The sequence below is a fragment of the Neodiprion fabricii genome, chromosome 5 (assembly GCF_021155785.1).
Source record: "Neodiprion fabricii isolate iyNeoFabr1 chromosome 5, iyNeoFabr1.1, whole genome shotgun sequence".
Taxonomy (NCBI): domain Eukaryota; kingdom Metazoa; phylum Arthropoda; class Insecta; order Hymenoptera; family Diprionidae; genus Neodiprion; species Neodiprion fabricii.
Window position 1 is genome coordinate 3636743 of NC_060243.1, and position 16533 is coordinate 3653275.

Consider the following 16533-nt stretch of genomic DNA (forward strand, 5'->3'; position numbering starts at 1 on the left):
GACGGTACCTAGCCGGGGTTACCGTTGTGTGAAGTCGATGGGCAGCCTCAACAGCACCAGAAGCAGCTCTCTCGTTCGACTTAAACTGACCGTTGTCACGTCGAAAACGCGGACATTCGCGTGATCCGGCATTTCATTCGACGTTTCGGCGTAGTTTTCGGTGATTCGGTCGTCCGTCTATCCGCGTGCAATACGATCGTCTCTACATTCGATATTGAAAACGGTATTAACGATCGTGGAAGACTGATTCCGAGGCAGTCTTCAGATGGTTTTAAAACCTTTCGCAATTTTGGGCTCGGCAGAAGTTGCAAAGAAGAGGAATCTTTAGAACGCCAACATCGCCATGTTCAGGGAGAAACAGGACCCCGAGAATACAGGTCAGTCGGTGTAGTCGATGTGTAACGCGCTCGGTCAGTGTATGTATAGCATATTTGTCGGCAGTCGGTGTAGCCATCAAACTCTCATTTGTTCGATCACAGCGTCGATAAGAGCCTGAAAATCTATAAACGCCCATTGCGTCATTTCTGTCGTAATTGGAAAAATTGAGTAAAACAGGTATCGTTAAAAAAAAAAAAACTGTTTGAATATCGTTGGTATTACGAAAAACGAGGTAGGCCTAACCATTTTACGCTATCGTCGTTCCTTTTTTGGTAATTGCGACGCAAAATCAGTTTCTGAGGTTTAATCTACTTTTTTAGTCAAACGAGGAAGAAAATCTGGCAACAGTGATCGTAATGAGAAAGAATATTAACGGATACTAGACTTTCCGGTAACGGCTAGAAAACTAATTTTCATTTTCTACCTAGAACTATATTTTTCGATTGTGGTAATAAATGAAAAAAGTTAAAGACCGAGCGGTAACCGGAACTAAAAATTTCTCTCACAGTACATTATTTTATACGAAATTTCCGTCGTTGTCCGAGTTCATCTGGCTGAATCCTCGTTTTCCAGATTTGACAAAAATCATTCGAACTTCAGAGAAAAACTCGTGCATTGGTATACAAGTTTTCACTGAAAACAGGCGAGAATTACAAGCAACAATATTGTGTTTTACGGCTAGGCGAAGAATGTCGGCGATTGAAGTATTTCGTAAGAATTGTGCAAGAAGCGTGAAGCTTGATCCTCGATCTCCGACGATTGACACTCTTTCACTTTGAGCGCGGACAAATATTATGAACACGTGAAAAATGGATGGAAACGCAGTTTGGATGAGAAATTTATATTTTGCGACAAAATTCTTTTACGTCTACGACCGATTCTTGGACCGAATTGTATATAAACGTTACATAAATTATTTAACGGGACGTTATTAAATTCGAAATCGAGACTTCTTGAATTCGTATAATTCGGCGCGATTGTCGATGTGCTGTAATTCGAACTTGGAAGTGATTAGCACGCTGGATACCTTGATACGTATACATTGCATGTTACCGCCAATTTGTGTTGTTACACGTTTACACGTTACACACGCGTTTCTGTAGAAGTGCATTCCGTAACTTGCCAATCATTTACAACAGACCTTGGCTCACATGTCCAACGCCTGTTGTATGTGCCTTTTCTCTCTCTTGAGTAAAAACCCTCATAGGTTCAATTGTTTCTACTTGGTATTAAAAACCAACTGTAATTATTTATGCGACCATTCAGAACGTAACTGAAGATATGCCTGAGGATAAAGAATTTTTTCACCGATACTCGTTTTAACTGTGTTATACTTCCATTACTCTTCGATTAAGAATCATTGAAACTCGATCATTTGAAATTAATCCACGAATGGCGGTTCGCGAAATTTGTGTTGATCAATGAATCGATCGGATCCGGCTGATTTGCATATTTAAACAGATGTCAGCGATCGGATAAGATCGATCGTTGAGCACATCATAGAAACTATGTACGTACGATTCAACATGCCGCTAGCAATCGGTACAGATGTACCGTCTTTTACAAACTCTGAATACAAATTAGTCAAAATTGTGCTACGTTCTCCAAGGAAATCGCACGGATCGGCGCATTATACGATCGGCATAACCCACGTTCGCGGACTCGACGCGACTCCGTGAATGTCAAATTGATTTATTTGGAAACAGAACGCTGTTGACACATGACTTTTGCTCTCCGTGTATGTTAATATGCTCCTTCACCTGTGAAGGTAACAAAAATTCACGTTCAAGCCGTACGCGAATATTTTTGTCACGCAAAATATGTCGTAAAATCTCTGTTCTTTCCACATTTCAAGAATCGATGTTTAGCCGATTATAACTATATTCTTCTCTTTTTTCGGTTATCACATTTCAGACTCTCATTCAGACACAGGGTCAACTGTTTTTCTTTCTTTTGGGAAGAATCCAGTTTTATCGGTTAATATCGTTAAGAACTCGTTTGGTATCGAAACTTGTTGAAATTTCGAAACACCGAGCGAAAACCAATTCCTAATTTTGGTTTTTATTTTTTTTCCAAGTTACCGAGTCCGCAGATGTTCATTTTCATGAAATTTTTTTTAATATTGCAGAAAAGGTAGTCGAGGAGCGTTTCCGGTTGCTGGTTGAAGTCGGATCGAAGACAATGGCTGACTCTGAATTACCGGAAATGGATCTACCCGCCTACTACGATGCGGATAAATTCCGGGTGGGCCAGACTGTCTTTTACAACAACGTGTTCACGATGATGGTCGCAAAACTTGCCGGTCTTCTATCGCTTCTAGCCGTACCGTCCATCCTCGATATTCTCATATTCACGAAACAGAGCGGAACACCGTGCACAGCCTTTCGTCGATATGTTTCAACGATTCTTCACACTTTCATATGGTACGAACGGGAACCGGAAAAGCAAAAGGAGTAAGTGCAGAAGAGATTTTCAATGTTCAGATTTCTAAAACACTTTCAGTCTTCCTTTCATTGTTCTATAATTCAGTTTTTTTGGGTTCATGGTGTGGGAGGATCCTGAAATTAAAAATACCTGAGCCTCCGTGAGACGAGAACGTTGTTGGCAACGCTGTTTGCCTACTTGCAGGCGTACGGTAATTGGGGATTCACAGTGATTGCCCCGTAAACTAGCGCCATCTGTAAACGAATCCCGCACTATTACCCATATTCATTGTGCTGAATCCAGTTTGAATTGGGCGCGTTTATTTTTCCCCCGAAACATTATTTGAATTTTGTTTTGTAATTTTGTCGGAGAAAGTGCGATGAATACTTGATATGTAAAAAGAAATTTTCTTCAAAATATTTCAACGTATATTTTACCTGAATTTTTTTTCGATTTCTCATGTACAAACGATTTTCGACGTCCTGCGTTTTTGAAACATGGTTTACGAATTTCCGAGTTTCGTAATCGTTTGAGAAAAGAATACGTACAAATACTTGCATACATTAATGCTTGATCCGCGTAGATCGAGATGAAGTTTCCAGTATAACGACATCACGGATAATCGAGCAGGAGAGGCTGCGGTGGGTTTAACCCGTCCAAATAAGGTCAGACTCGCAAGTAATCAGGACACATACGTGAATGCTGCAGCCTCACGACTGGTCGCCCGGCTTATTCCCAACTGCTTCGTAACTCTATCCGTATCATCGGATTTCTTCCATTTTCAATTCCACGAATTTTTGAGCTGCTTCTAAATATAGCCACGGGCTGTAGCCACAGCGACAGAATTCCAGACGCAAAACGAAGAATCCAATACCCCGTAACACCGAGTTCACTGCCTTTTGCCAAAGGGTCGAGATCCTCTGCTCCCTTTCTACCGGGGGTGGGGTAAAAATGTAGAAAGATCAAACAATTTCAGGACCACAATATCGAATTTTTAACGAAGCGCAAACTTAATTTGTACAATTTAAAAAAATTGAAAGTCGAAGTGTGAAGAAGTAAAAGAATAAAAAGGTCAGAACATAGAATCGTATACAGATTCTCGATTTTGCCGTTCTATGTTTTGACCTTTTTATATTTTGTCAATCTGTACCTTGACTTGCTATTTTTACAATTTTCTATAGTTAGACTTTTCAAATTTAAAATTTTTATGAATCAGATTTTTGCCAGAGTTCCTTCTATCAATCGACGATTCTAGTTCTCTTTACCCCTACCCGTACGTAATTTATGACGATCGTAATTTGAGTTTTTTCTTATTCGTCGGCAGGTTCTTCGCCTCCTTGAAAAACGTGAGGAGGAAACACTGCGTTGCTTCCAAGCGAGCATCCGAAGCGGGTATAAATCGGATTTCCCAGTTTGATATGGCCGTGACTCAGTTCGGGTTCATCGGATTCACTATCCTATGTGGCGACGAACTCGGCGTCGCGGTGTCTCGGAAAGACCTCGAGGGGCTTATCCACCTCTGGCGAGTCATTGGAAGCATGCTGGGGATAGAGGAGAGGTATTCAATTCAGTTCAATTATCCAATCCGTATCCCCGGGAAGGCTTAAGAAAAAAATTTATATAAGTATATAAGCAGTTTAAGCTTAGAAGACAAGTTAGATATACGTTAATTTTTTTGTTTTTATTTAGAAAACAAGTTAGATATAAGTTGTTCGTTGATTTCTACTCGCAAACGAAGTAAATGGAGCCACAGTAATGAGATTATAATATCGTGCAAAATAGAAATAAACGTGAAATTAAGAACAGACGAAAACATGTAATAATATCAGTATACTATACTACGTCAATTTCAATAACATATATCTATCAAAAATATTCAACAGATAATCGATTTTCCCTCTTATTAAAGGTTCAATATCTGCACGGGATCGGTGGAAGAGACGAAGGCTCTCTGCGCTCGGATTCTCGACGAAGTATTTCTGCCCTGTCTCGCAGCGAAGAGACCAGAGTTTGAGAAAATGCGACAAATTCTTCTTGAGGGAGTTTGGCCGATAAGCCCGCAGATTGATCCCGACGCTTTTACCGCCATTACTTATCGGCTCGCTATGTCCGCCACTTCTAACAACAATCATTCCCTTGAAGTGGGTGAGTCCAGTTGCCTCAAAAAGTTTTCTACTTATTTTTTTCTTTTACGCTCTTACGCTGCTGAGGAAATTGTCGGCAGTTGATCGAGTTGTACGGAAACCTTGAATATTGCGTCATTTGAACTATGTTACACTTGTGTTTATTTTATATTTATAGGATTGTAGCGAGGTAAATAATGTTATTTTTTTTTTTACGTTTCAGATACTTCATCAATGTCGTCTTACAGCAAATCCTTGCTTGGCTTTCAAACCTGGGTGCACAAAAACCTATTGCAAACGTCTTTATGGTGGTCGCCGATATTTCGAGGATTTTTTAACGCACAGATGAGACTTTCGATATTTCTTACCGAGCATTGGCCGTTTCTTGCCTACCTTGTATTCGGGAAGCAGCGATCTCAAGTCAATATTTATAAAATGCAAATCGATTGACAAAGTTAACCGTAGTATAAGAAGTACCTGGTAGAAATTCCTTTTCTTTTGGAAATCTATATATATACTGTATATATACATGAATTTGCGTCCGAAATCAGGTGCGTGACGAAGCTCAAGTTTACAGCTTCAAAATGAGACAATCCTACGTCTGGAAATTTGTTAAGTTTTATATAAAATACTTATTTTAGAAATTGCAGAGGCTGTCGCAGGGAAACAGAAAATTTCCTAGATGATTTCTTTGAACATGATCTCAGGGATTTTTTCCTGCTTCTGCGTCCCGAAATTTGCAAAATTTGGCAGAGTCATAACATATAGTGCACAGTATTGACGGAAAAAAAAAAAAATTCACCACAGTCGGGACGTTGGAAAAAGTAAAACGAAACGTAACGGAAACAAAAGCAATCTGCGTACCTGCAATTTTATTAATAATACTCGAAACAATTAATTTTTAGTTGTATAAATGTGTGCTCGTATGTACCTTATACCTATGTATACTTAGATATTTAGCCTACGGAAAACAAGGTTTATTATAGCACTGTAATACAGTTTTATACATGCAAAAATCGTTCGAACGAAGCCCGTATTTTGAGTTAATCCTGGAGCTTCGCCTATGTGTTTTTCTATTTTTGTATTTTTTTTTTTGTACGGGATCTTTTTCTCTACAATAATAAGTCGACTATTCTCCTTAACAATAAGTATGAGACTCAATTCGGAACTTGGATAAACACAAGTTACCGTATAGCTATACGTTAGATCATTGCAGAAATACAATTATACAAACGTGTGTAGCTCATTCGAGTTTTATTTTTATCGGCGATTCTGGACGTAGCACTGTACACATGACAGTAACAAAGATCTAATCTGATATCCGGCGCCGAAACAGGTGTTCTTTAAAGACCTATCGAGGCGATGACGCGTCTTGCTTCTCAATCTCGCCGACGTTTCATACGCAGCTAGCCAAACAGATCTGGCGGTGTGTTTGAAAATAAAAAACAAAATTCGCTAATCCAGAGGCGATGATCCCTCCGTATTCATAGAAACAAAGCAAAATCGTTTATGACAGATCGTGACATCCGCGTTGACGAGCTGACGTTTTTATTCTTTCATTCTCACATTTCTATAGGTGTCTAAAACAGATATCAAGATTAAATTTGATCGATCCTTGCGCTGTTATCACAGTTGAGTGATAAATCTCAGTCTATTGCAGCTGCATAGTGCGATGGATAGCGGTAAGAGTAATATTATTTGGGTTAAAATTTATGTCAAAAAAAAAATATATATATATATGTATATTCAATACCCAACTCTGCGTATGTTTATAATGTCATAGCTCTGCATTATAATTATTTTTCATTATTACTTGATTTTTCGCTCTTGTTAAACATGATATATTTTTTAATTAATTGATACCACATACATGCGGCAAAATGATATATTGTAATTACCGAGCTCACTCGTTATCCTCGTGACTTGACGAGCTATAAAGTAGCGGAGTAAATATTTACCTGCACTGAATGCATCGGGTATCGTGTTTCGTCTCGGTATAATTCATGTGATGTATATAACCCCGTATAGGAAAAATGTAATTACGCATAAAGTGACGCAGCCATACGTATGTATACAATATGTACATTATACTTGTACACATCTGTGCGCGCCGCAAGGTAATAACCATTGGTAACAATACCGTTGCACAGTATACTGCAGCAGAAACAATTACGTAACTTGTAACGATGTAACGTTTTCGATCGTTCGCTCGTTTAATCGCTGTGCGCAATTACAGCCTCGGTATGTATATAATGCATATGTGTTATTATTCGGCAGTTATGCATGTCGACGCAAAACCGATATTAATTCTAACTACGCAGCATTTCAACCTCTATCCGAAGTGTTCTGCACAGAATAAAAAAGTATGGAATTTAACTTTCGATTTTGATCAAATTTTCACGTTTACAATCCCTTATCAAGTGGATTTAATTCGCTTTAATATTTCCTGCAGTTATTAAAAAATCCATTGGTGCCACAACAGCTAGGAAGACTTTCAGCCGCGGCTGACGATCAAATTCGAGACGACAAATGACGGATGGGTGGTATCGCGTGCCTGTGCAACGGTTTATCGAAGAGATTAAAACCCGTTGAAAAGCCTCGAGAAGCTGCAGCGAGCTGCGAGAGCGGGTGGGAAGTCGAAACCGGACACGCGATAGCCGTTGGACTCGGTATCTTGGAAGGGAAACGTCTCTTCCTTCTTGCCGTGGGGATATTTGCCGAGTGGAACGTGATCCGATTCGCTGGAGGGTTGGTACCCCTGATCCTGACGGTAGTGTCCGCCTGTCTAGGCGGGCCGGCAGCCTTCGCCACAGTCTTCGCAATCCAGAAGTAAAGACAAACACTATCGAGTTAACAAACGTTATCTCCGGGCACAGTGGGAAATTCAAAGATTCTCAGTAGCGTTGTGAGTCTTGCGGTGACTGAATCGCAATCAGCATCAACATTCATGCGTACCACATCAGCCGCTCTGCACGTGAAACGCGTGTGTTTGAGCTGGATGACTCGTTTCCTTTTCCCCGACTTCCTAGAAGCGTAAAACACTCGAGCGCAGGCTTTGTACTATTTATCTATCTCGCTCACTGTGCACCGATAACAAATCGCAATTTTTCCCCAACGGCATAGTTTTCAACCTGTTCCTGACAAAGGGCCCCGCAGAATCTTTATGGAAATTGGCTCCCAGTATGTTATAGTACATATCCTCCCGATTAAAAGTTCTCATGGATACAAGTCCCAAAAATCAGTAACATACTGTAAATCCAGCCAATTTCCACAAAGATTCTGCGGGGTCCTTTTCAACACCAACCGTTCGTTAAACTTTATCGATATAACAGGCGACGACGGGATCCTCGCTACCGGTGTCTCAAAGGGCTCCTGAAGTGCCTATCAATCGCGGTTCTCTTCTGCGCCCTGATGAATGCCGCCGTTATCGCGACTTTCGGCGCTTACCTCAACATACGGCGGGAGGATATTGCCGGTGTTTTCAACGCCTCGATGATGCTCTACGCGGAGGAATCGTCGCACAAAACCACCATCGACCAGCTCCAGTTCACCTTGCAGTGCTGTGGTCACGCCGGCTACAGCGACTGGATCGCGTTCGATTGGCAGGTGAGAATTTGCCCGTGTTCTGTCAGCATATCCGGTTTCTTGCCTTTTTACACGAGAACGAGTGTGAGCCGTCCTATGTCGTGTCTTATACTTAGTATACTATAACTGCAACCTTCTCTACCACTGTCAACAGAAAGCGGACTATGCATCGCGGGACGAGATGTCGAGTCAGCGGAGGATTTCTGACGAGGATCTCCGGTCCATGGCGGTGCCGTTCAGCTGCTGCAGGCTCCGATCGATGAGGCCCTGTTTTCACATGGATTTTACCATGAACGCAGATACCATAAACGACAAAGGTTGCGCCGAAGTCCTGAGCCGTCTGGTTTTCCGCAGTGCCGCACTCGCCTACTGCGTTTCCGCCTTCCTCGTCCTCACGCAGATTCTTCTAGCCATCCTCGTGCTAAAAGTAGGCCGTTACAAGTTTGGAAGTTTAAAAACTGGTGCTCTGCAACTAATCGATCATTCGAAAGTTTTGCATTAATCAATTAATCGAACTTGCGGTTAATCGGTATATGAATCGAAACCGCCGATTAATCGATTAATCACACGGTACCAGTAAAACAGTGTTCACGTTGTTAAATTGAACCCCCATCGTTATAACTCCGATTCTCCGCAGATCGCCAAGAGACCTTTTCGATCGGATTGTCCATCCCTCTGCGAATGCACGGAAAAATGTCCGTCTGTGTGCCCGCTGCTTGATCATCAATCCAGTACATCGTACGTGAGGTAGATTAATGTTTCGTTAATTGTTTCGCTTCGTGGTCCTGTTCGAGTTTCAACTATACTGCACAGGGCTTCTAGACCACAAAAGAACTTTCTCAGTCCCCAAATCGATCTACGACGCATGCGCAAGCGGCGGAAATTTTAAATGTGTGCAGGCGGAATGCGCAAAAGTACTCGACAAGTGGAAGCGGGGGTAAAGTGGTAAATTTGAAATGTGCGGAGTGGGTCGATTTAGAGACTTGGGAAAATTTTGGTGGTCTAGAAGCCCTGCAGCCTGTTTACTAACAATTGTACCTACTCTAAGAGACACTCGACATATTGGTCCTATTGAATGCCTTTCTTTAATTTAAGCTCCACCGGCAACACCTCGCCTTGTAGCGATCGTGCAAACTCGTCGGCAGCAAAGAACAGAAAAAGAAACGGGAAGCTGAGTACGATCTCCAGCCGGAGTTCCGGCTCCTGCAGTAGCTCGTCACCGTCGCCGCCTCCGTCCTCGGGAAAGTCGAAGACGAGTTCGGCGAAGAAGACATCGGCCAGGACGCGGTGCAACGGCGGCTGCGGGGCCGCGAGAATTCGGCCGAGTCTTCACACCGAGCATCGAGTGCCGAAAAAACGATGCAGCCAAAAACGCACCGTCCGACCGAGTTGACGTCACTTAATTCGAGCCGTCTTGATCGCGATACCAATTTGATCTACGTCAGGGATGCGCGAACAGATCCAAGATCGAGAGATCATGCAACGAATTTCACCGGCGTTATAATACTTGCTCCTTTGATCTCATTCTCCAGTCGAATCTCGCGTACGTGAATTTACGAGAATTTGCAAGCCAGATATATGCCTATATATAACCGGTTTCCGATGGATATGTAGGTACGTTATTTATTATGTGCACACGCATATTGCCATATGAGATCGTGAGAGAAGAAAAAAATCAATAGATGTATGAGAAGAAGTGAAGGACTGCAGTGTGGATCACAGGGGGCGGAAACCTGATTCTGCGGCCTCGCCGCAGCCACGGATTCAATACCGATAAATTAATCCACCGAGGTAGATAAATTCGGTATGAAGAACGAGCTACGAGATTAAAGGGCTGCGTGGGCGATAGAATATCAGCCATGCTCCGTTTTCTTCGACAGCCGTCGTACGCGGCATGAATTAAGAGAGAAGCTGATAAACTGCAGTGAGTTCTCCGCTTCCCGCAGCGCCGATGCATCGAGATTTATAATTATTTATACCTATATCCTGCTAGTCTGCGGCACGAGATTGCGTGCGCCCGATGCAAGGACACCTCTATACCTCTGGCACAACGCAATAATATCGTAAAAGGCTTGATCAATCGCTTTTTCGATACTTTTCACTTATACATACACCGCGCTGCACGAAGCTGCTGATAATGGCGTCGGTCAATTATCTACCGTGTCTTCAGCACACCGTTCGGTGTGAATGTGTTTTTAATTAATTTTAACTCGTAACTGTTGATAAATAACGATCTATATGGAGGCGTCTACAACCGCTGATCGATGTTATTCTGTGTATCTACACGTATTTTATCTATAAAGCGTACATGTATAGTATATACACATATATCGAGTATGAACACGTTATCTGATTCGGAAATCTTTGCGTATTTGTTGAAAAATTAAGGGCTGAGGCCTATTTCGATATTGAAAAACTGCAATTTCAACCCTGAAATGGAACCTGGAGTCTGTAATCCGATCGTATTTATATCTTTATTTATCCGTCTCTGAATATATATAATATTGCCTTATTTTTCTACAAATTAATCTGTATAAGGTACATACGTACAAAGACGCCGTTGAGGCGGAATATAATTCGGAACGATCGTTATCGTCGGGGATTTTGCGGTAAGGGAAGACCCGCGAATCGCGAGTAATTATAAATCCTTGGTCTCGGTTTCTAACTCCTTAATTGCGATAAGAATTGCGTACGTCGGTGGCAGGGTAATGTGCACGATGAATTCTTCTTTGATTAGAAAATAATATCAATTATACCATCAAAGATCTAACGAGGAGATAATGGCTTCGTAGATACCTATATAGGTATAAGAGAACAGCGTTGGTGGGCGGGACGAATACTCTTGTAGCTTCACAATGTGACAAATTTCATCAACTTATATAATGTTGTACATATGCACTGTTAACGATTGGCTGACCTGCGTTTAAATTGGATATAAACACGGCGAGGGAACTGCTTGGAGGGGGAAAATCGGTTCGGCTATTCATTCACGTGCTAGATGCAGAGACTCAGTATTATACGTGACTCGATTCCTTGCCAGACGCGAAAACATCCAGAGACCGGAGGAACTGCAGAACCGCGATCCTCAACAATTTGTCTCCTCTTGAATTTAACCCAGTGGGCTTTGTTCAGTGATCGGCGTAGAAGGACAATCCCAAAGTATTATCGAATTTGAGAATATAGGGAATATACTTTTATACAACTTTTGACAAAACTTAGATGAGGTTGGTATAATATGTAGAAATAAACTTGAAGCACGTTGCTATTTCATTGATTTATTCATTCGGACAAGTTTAATTATTTATTTCTTTCTTTTCAAGAGATATTTTTTGTTTTGCTTAGAAATAATTGTATTTTTTCCAACATATCTTATCTATATTTTTCCTGTTTGTCAGCGTGCAGGGCGCAGAAATTGGCAGTGAGATAATTCCTGGGCTACCTATAATAATGTAAGTGTACATAATAATATTGTGTATTAAGCAAAAGGAAAAAGAAGCTTGAGTAATAAATGTGAGGGGAATTCAGACGACGTTTTCTTATCAATTTCAACGAGTCGAGTATTACAGTGCGAAAGTTATTGCAGCGGTGCAAAGCTGTGGGAATAAATATTATAATATGAATAAATCGTCGGTCGTCATTTATCGCGTCATGTTGCTCGCCTAAATATAACTCTTCGCGATCGTTGCTGATTCATTTTTCATCAATATCCTAACGAAATGAATTGATAAATAAATACAGGCAGCACCACTATAAATATACCATACCTGCGGTGTATGTACATGAATTTATGAAGTATATGAGAAATAAAAAAAAGAAAACAGCAAACAAAAAAAGATGGACAAATAAAGAAGCAAGAGTATCGCGCGCGAAATTAGAAAATAGAACGTCTATCAACGCGTGTTTCTTTAAATCGTTCCGGATTTTCACGTTTTGTTTTTTTTTCTGTTCATCCGTGCCACTTCAATTCTCGATTAGCAATTTTGTACTGAAGCATCTCGAAAGACTCGGAAATCGATGGTTAGTCCGAAGGGGATGTCGAAAAATGGTCTTGAGAAACTAAAGTTCGTTTCACAACCCGGTGATAGACATCGATCGCAGATCTGCGCATGCAGATATCTGTTTGTCTTGAAATTTATAAAAAATATTGAATATATCGTCGAACCGTTGTAACTTTGAATTGAAGGTTTCGTAAAAAGGCGACGCTTTCGTCTTTGCAGGTCGTTTCAAAGCCGCTGCAGTTGCACACCGCACATCGTTCTCATTGTTGCGGGTTTGTCGCCGACCACGGGTTCTACTTATATGCAACTCTATTATTACGCGGTGCGTACGCAGTACGAGTATAAAAGATCCGCTAGGTGAATAATTTCCCCTCTAGTCCATCACGTCGCGAGCAATTAAATTCTCATAATAAAATTGAAAATGAAAAAATACACACACACACACACACACATCTCTATATAAACGATCAGTAGATCGTTTGGAATATAAATTCTCTGGTTAGTCGAGCTTCTGTAAGTATTTTTTTTTCTACACGATACTTGCAATACTATCCAATGAAGATCGTTTTGGGAATGACATTTTCACTGGAATGCCGGACTCTTCACACTTCAGGCGTTGTATGTATATAGTATATTTTTGAAAGCAAAAAATTCACCTATAACGACGTATATGATGGATCTTGAACGTATATTTTTGACATTTATACAAATAGCAGCTTGGTGAATACATATAACGTAAAGCGGTAGAGAGGTCATTGAGAAATCCGATCCTTTCATATATTACTACACAGATACTCGATTTTATTTTATACCCGACAAACACATCCGTAAAACGATACACTTTCCTCGTTATACGCGAGTGGAAAAATTCCTGAAGACGGAAATATCATCGCTTCTAAATATCACCCGAAAGAGACGTGGTGCATGCAGACGACAGTCGTGACGTTGCGACGCCTCGAGATTGCAATTAGTGATTTGATAGTTTATTCAATCTCCGGAGTGGATTTGCCAGGAAAATTATATAAGAGAAAAATAGAAAATACCGGAATAATAAGAATAATGTCAGAATTTTATTAATGCATGTAGCTAATAATGTTCGAAATTTGAATTCTTGATTTGAATTTCGAACGCGTAGAATACGTCGTAGAAACTACACGATTAACGAACGTCATGTGGTGAGATAATTAAAAATATTTTATCGATTCGTCGACGTATTAGTGTGTGGAAAAATAAACACGGTTAAAAGTAAAGAAATAAACGTTTGAAAGTCATAATATGCACACGTTTGGTTTATGAAACGTAAACCGAAGACACAGCAACCTTAAATGACATATATATGTATATAGTTGTTACAGCGCGCTATTCCTTGTAACAAACCAATGAGAATGAGGATAAAAAAAATATAGTTCGTAGAAAACGACTCTCGTAATATCGCTTGCCTTCGGTATGCGTACGTGTACGTATAATGTGTGTACAATCGGACAGCGTTTTACATCTCTTGGAAGATTGACTTTTCTGATTTTAAAATACATTTTATTTTTATTTTACGCCTTCTCTTTGCAGTTCATATATACACACACAAATCCTACAATCCATAAAAGTTTACTGCTCATCTTTAAAATCGAACGTTTATCAGTCAGCCTATTATATTCCTCGGGTTCCATAATTAACCGATAGGAATTGATCGATCCGAATGCGTATGTTTTAATTCTATTTCGTGTTTCTTCAAAGATTTAACAGGCTTTAAAATACCTCGCGTCGTTAAAAGAAAATCGAATCGTTTCAGTTTTACGAATCGGTATATTATACTGTAATAAAGATGTAATGTTACGTTCGGTAAATCGGCAAGCATGTGTATTATACGTAGGTTAATAAATTCCAACGATGTTATACAATATCCCGTGTGTAACGTATCGATAAAACTTTCAGGAACGACAAAACAAAACAAAAAAAAACCATTTGCTTAATTTCGACGGTACAATCTCATGCATCGCCTCGATCGATATCGTACAAATATCGAATTACTGTACAGGAAAAGCGAAATAACCACTCTTAAAGAAAGGCGATAAGAAAACGTCTCGCAACGGGTTTTCGTTTGCAAGGAAAAAAAAAACGGGTACACAATATATACGTTTAAACGAGCGAGGTCAACGCGTCCCTCGGTTTTCTCCGCTCCTACGCCACTGGCTGTGCATGCGTTTGAGGTTGGAGCCGAGCGAGGTCGCTTTCGAGTTTTTGAACACGTTTCTCGCCGCTTGGCGAGGGGGCGGCGGGGAAGCGGGAGAGGGGCAGCGAAGGGGGGGGATTAACTCCGCGCGGCTGGTTCGGTGAGTATGAGGAGTATGAGTAAGTTCAGTTCCAAGTCGTCCGCCCCACAGACAGCATAGCATGTGCCCACCAGTCCATAGCCACGTACACGTCTACCTGCCGCACCACCAGCCCCACAATAAACTTGTCTCGTACGGCTACCGCTAGGGTCAGGCCGATCCTGAAAAAAATCACTCGTGGGGCGCACGTGTGTGGGTGTGTGTACTGTGTATGTGTTTGTTTTTGATTTCGTTCGCGGTGGTTGACAGAGGCTTCTTCGAGTCGGTCCCCGCAGTAGTTTCGACAGGGAGTTTATTACACGCTGTTCAGTGATTGAGTTACCGTCGATATTTTCACTACTATTTCCACTCCTGCTAATACCTATTATGATATTTTACTGGATATTCACGCTGCATTGACACCGTGTTTCATTACCTCTACCCCTCATTTTATCAACAAAGTTCGTGAAAACAAAAAACGTGCGCGCACGTCGCTCATTTGTCAACGTTCGAAATTATTACAGCTGCGATCGTTTTGACGGCCTTTTACGACGAAGAAGAGGAAGACTTTTGACGACAAGATGAGCTGCTCTTCGGCACCGACTGCTGTTAACAAGGGCTGCGAGACCCTTCTGAGCAAATGCGAGATCCCGATTATAGACCTCGAGCATATGGGTGAGTTGACATCACTTTTTGCCAATTTAACTAACCGCCGTCCGCCCTCTTTCACTTCTTTCAAAGCATTTGTGCAATTTTATTCATACGAAAGGGATTTTCCAGGTTATTATATCCACCCTACCGGGGAGAGTATGTTGTGTCTGGGTTCCTATAATTATACAATAGTTTCCGTTTCATCGTTTGTAGCCGCCGCGCTAGACGATATTCGGCCAACTTCGCGCTCCGATATGTTCGAACGACGATGCTCGTTTGTTCAACTCGTATTTCGATAAAACAAAACACTGGAGAGTATCGTTTATACTCGCCACGCTGGACGATATGCGGCCAACTTCGCGCTCCGAGATGTTCGAACGAAGATGTTCGTTTGTTCAACTCGTATTTCGATAAAACGAAACACCGTAGACCATTAGCATTGACAATTTCGCCTTTTCGATCGTTGTTGCGACAGCGGCAGCTAGTAGCTGATGTTTTTTGGTTGCTTAGCAACGAGAAACGCGCTCATATGTATGACACGCGTGACACTCCAGGGCTTTGCCTTCGGGGACAGAGCCCGTCTCTGGGTCTCGTTTTCCCTTTTTACTTTACCCCATTCATCTCATCACTGCCCCTTTCTTCTCTCTTACCGCGTAGTTCCTATATCGTTCTCCCCTCTTCCTCGTCTCTTGTCAGTTTCTCGATGAACACCGCTGCCGATTCTCTCTGTTCGAAAAACAACCGGTTACCTACTCGGACTCTGGATTATCTTTAAGGATCTTCGTTGCACCCTCACCAACAGTCGAGTGGATATATCGGATATCTAAATCCCGTGAAGAAAGACTGTGAGAGTTTCGATTTCACTCGATAGAAGATTGTTGATTTGAAAAAGCTGTATATATATACGTGAACAGCTGATAAAACTTCTGCTGTAACGGATAAACGATAGATTTTGCGTCAATGTAGTTTGTCTCTGATGCATTTCAATCCATAAATAAATAAATTAACGGATATCGGAAAACGACATTCACGCACGGACGCAGATTTGAAAAGTCTAACGATAAGTGG

General features: G+C 41.2%; 3 protein-coding genes and 1 long non-coding RNA gene across 13 annotated transcripts in view; 3 read left to right on the top strand and 1 right to left on the bottom strand.

Moving 5' to 3' along the window:
• LOC124183527 overlaps positions 1 to 16533 on the top strand; it is a 19021-nt gene continuing 2488 nt past the window's right edge. Inside the window, exons 1-5 of one of the 3 annotated variants that reach the window (XR_006871000.1) lie at positions 5 to 377; positions 2507 to 2831; positions 4127 to 4360; positions 4712 to 4947; positions 5149 to 5536. Coding sequence is in view for 2 of the 3 variants with exons in the window: in XM_046572152.1 (XP_046428108.1) it covers positions 344 to 377; positions 2507 to 2831; positions 4127 to 4360; positions 4712 to 4947; positions 5149 to 5375 (1056 nt within the window). In the remaining variant the exon portion in view is untranslated. Of the gene's footprint in view, positions 378 to 2506; positions 2832 to 4126; positions 4361 to 4711; positions 4948 to 5148; positions 5750 to 16533 lie in introns of those variants that run through there. The other 2 variants (XM_046572152.1, XM_046572153.1) reach the window with 2 other exon arrangements.
• On the bottom strand, positions 5994 to 8506 carry LOC124183528. Its single transcript, XR_006871001.1, has 2 exons — positions 8373 to 8506; positions 5994 to 6505 (listed from the first exon to the last, which is right to left on the bottom strand). It is a non-coding gene; the product is annotated as an uncharacterized LOC124183528 (long non-coding RNA).
• LOC124183524 lies at positions 6501 to 10830 on the top strand. Of its 6 annotated transcripts, XM_046572144.1 has the most exons (7): positions 6501 to 7166; positions 7247 to 7288; positions 7408 to 7754; positions 8258 to 8531; positions 8665 to 8937; positions 9148 to 9257; positions 9606 to 10830. In XM_046572144.1, exons 3-7 carry the CDS (start codon positions 7462 to 7464, stop codon positions 9901 to 9903), a joined length of 1248 nt encoding a protein of 415 aa, XP_046428100.1. In that variant the 5' UTR covers positions 6501 to 7166; positions 7247 to 7288; positions 7408 to 7461; the 3' UTR covers positions 9904 to 10830. The 6 variants fall into 6 exon arrangements, with proteins under 6 accessions (XP_046428100.1, XP_046428098.1, XP_046428099.1 ...); XM_046572142.1 differs by having other exon boundaries at positions 6501 to 7288; positions 7378 to 7754; XM_046572143.1 differs by lacking the exon at positions 7247 to 7288 and having other exon boundaries at positions 7378 to 7754.
• The window catches only part of LOC124183525 (proline hydroxylase buaE-like), a 22285-nt gene continuing 16715 nt past the window's right edge, over positions 10964 to 16533 (top strand). Inside the window, exons 1-3 of one of the 3 annotated variants that reach the window (XM_046572150.1) lie at positions 10964 to 11734; positions 11906 to 11959; positions 15339 to 15489. In XM_046572150.1, coding sequence (XP_046428106.1) covers positions 15396 to 15489 — 94 coding nt within the window. In that variant the 5' untranslated portion in view covers positions 10964 to 11734; positions 11906 to 11959; positions 15339 to 15395. Of the gene's footprint in view, positions 11735 to 11905; positions 11960 to 14858; positions 15045 to 15338; positions 15490 to 16533 lie in introns of those variants that run through there. The other 2 variants (XM_046572149.1, XM_046572151.1) reach the window with 2 other exon arrangements.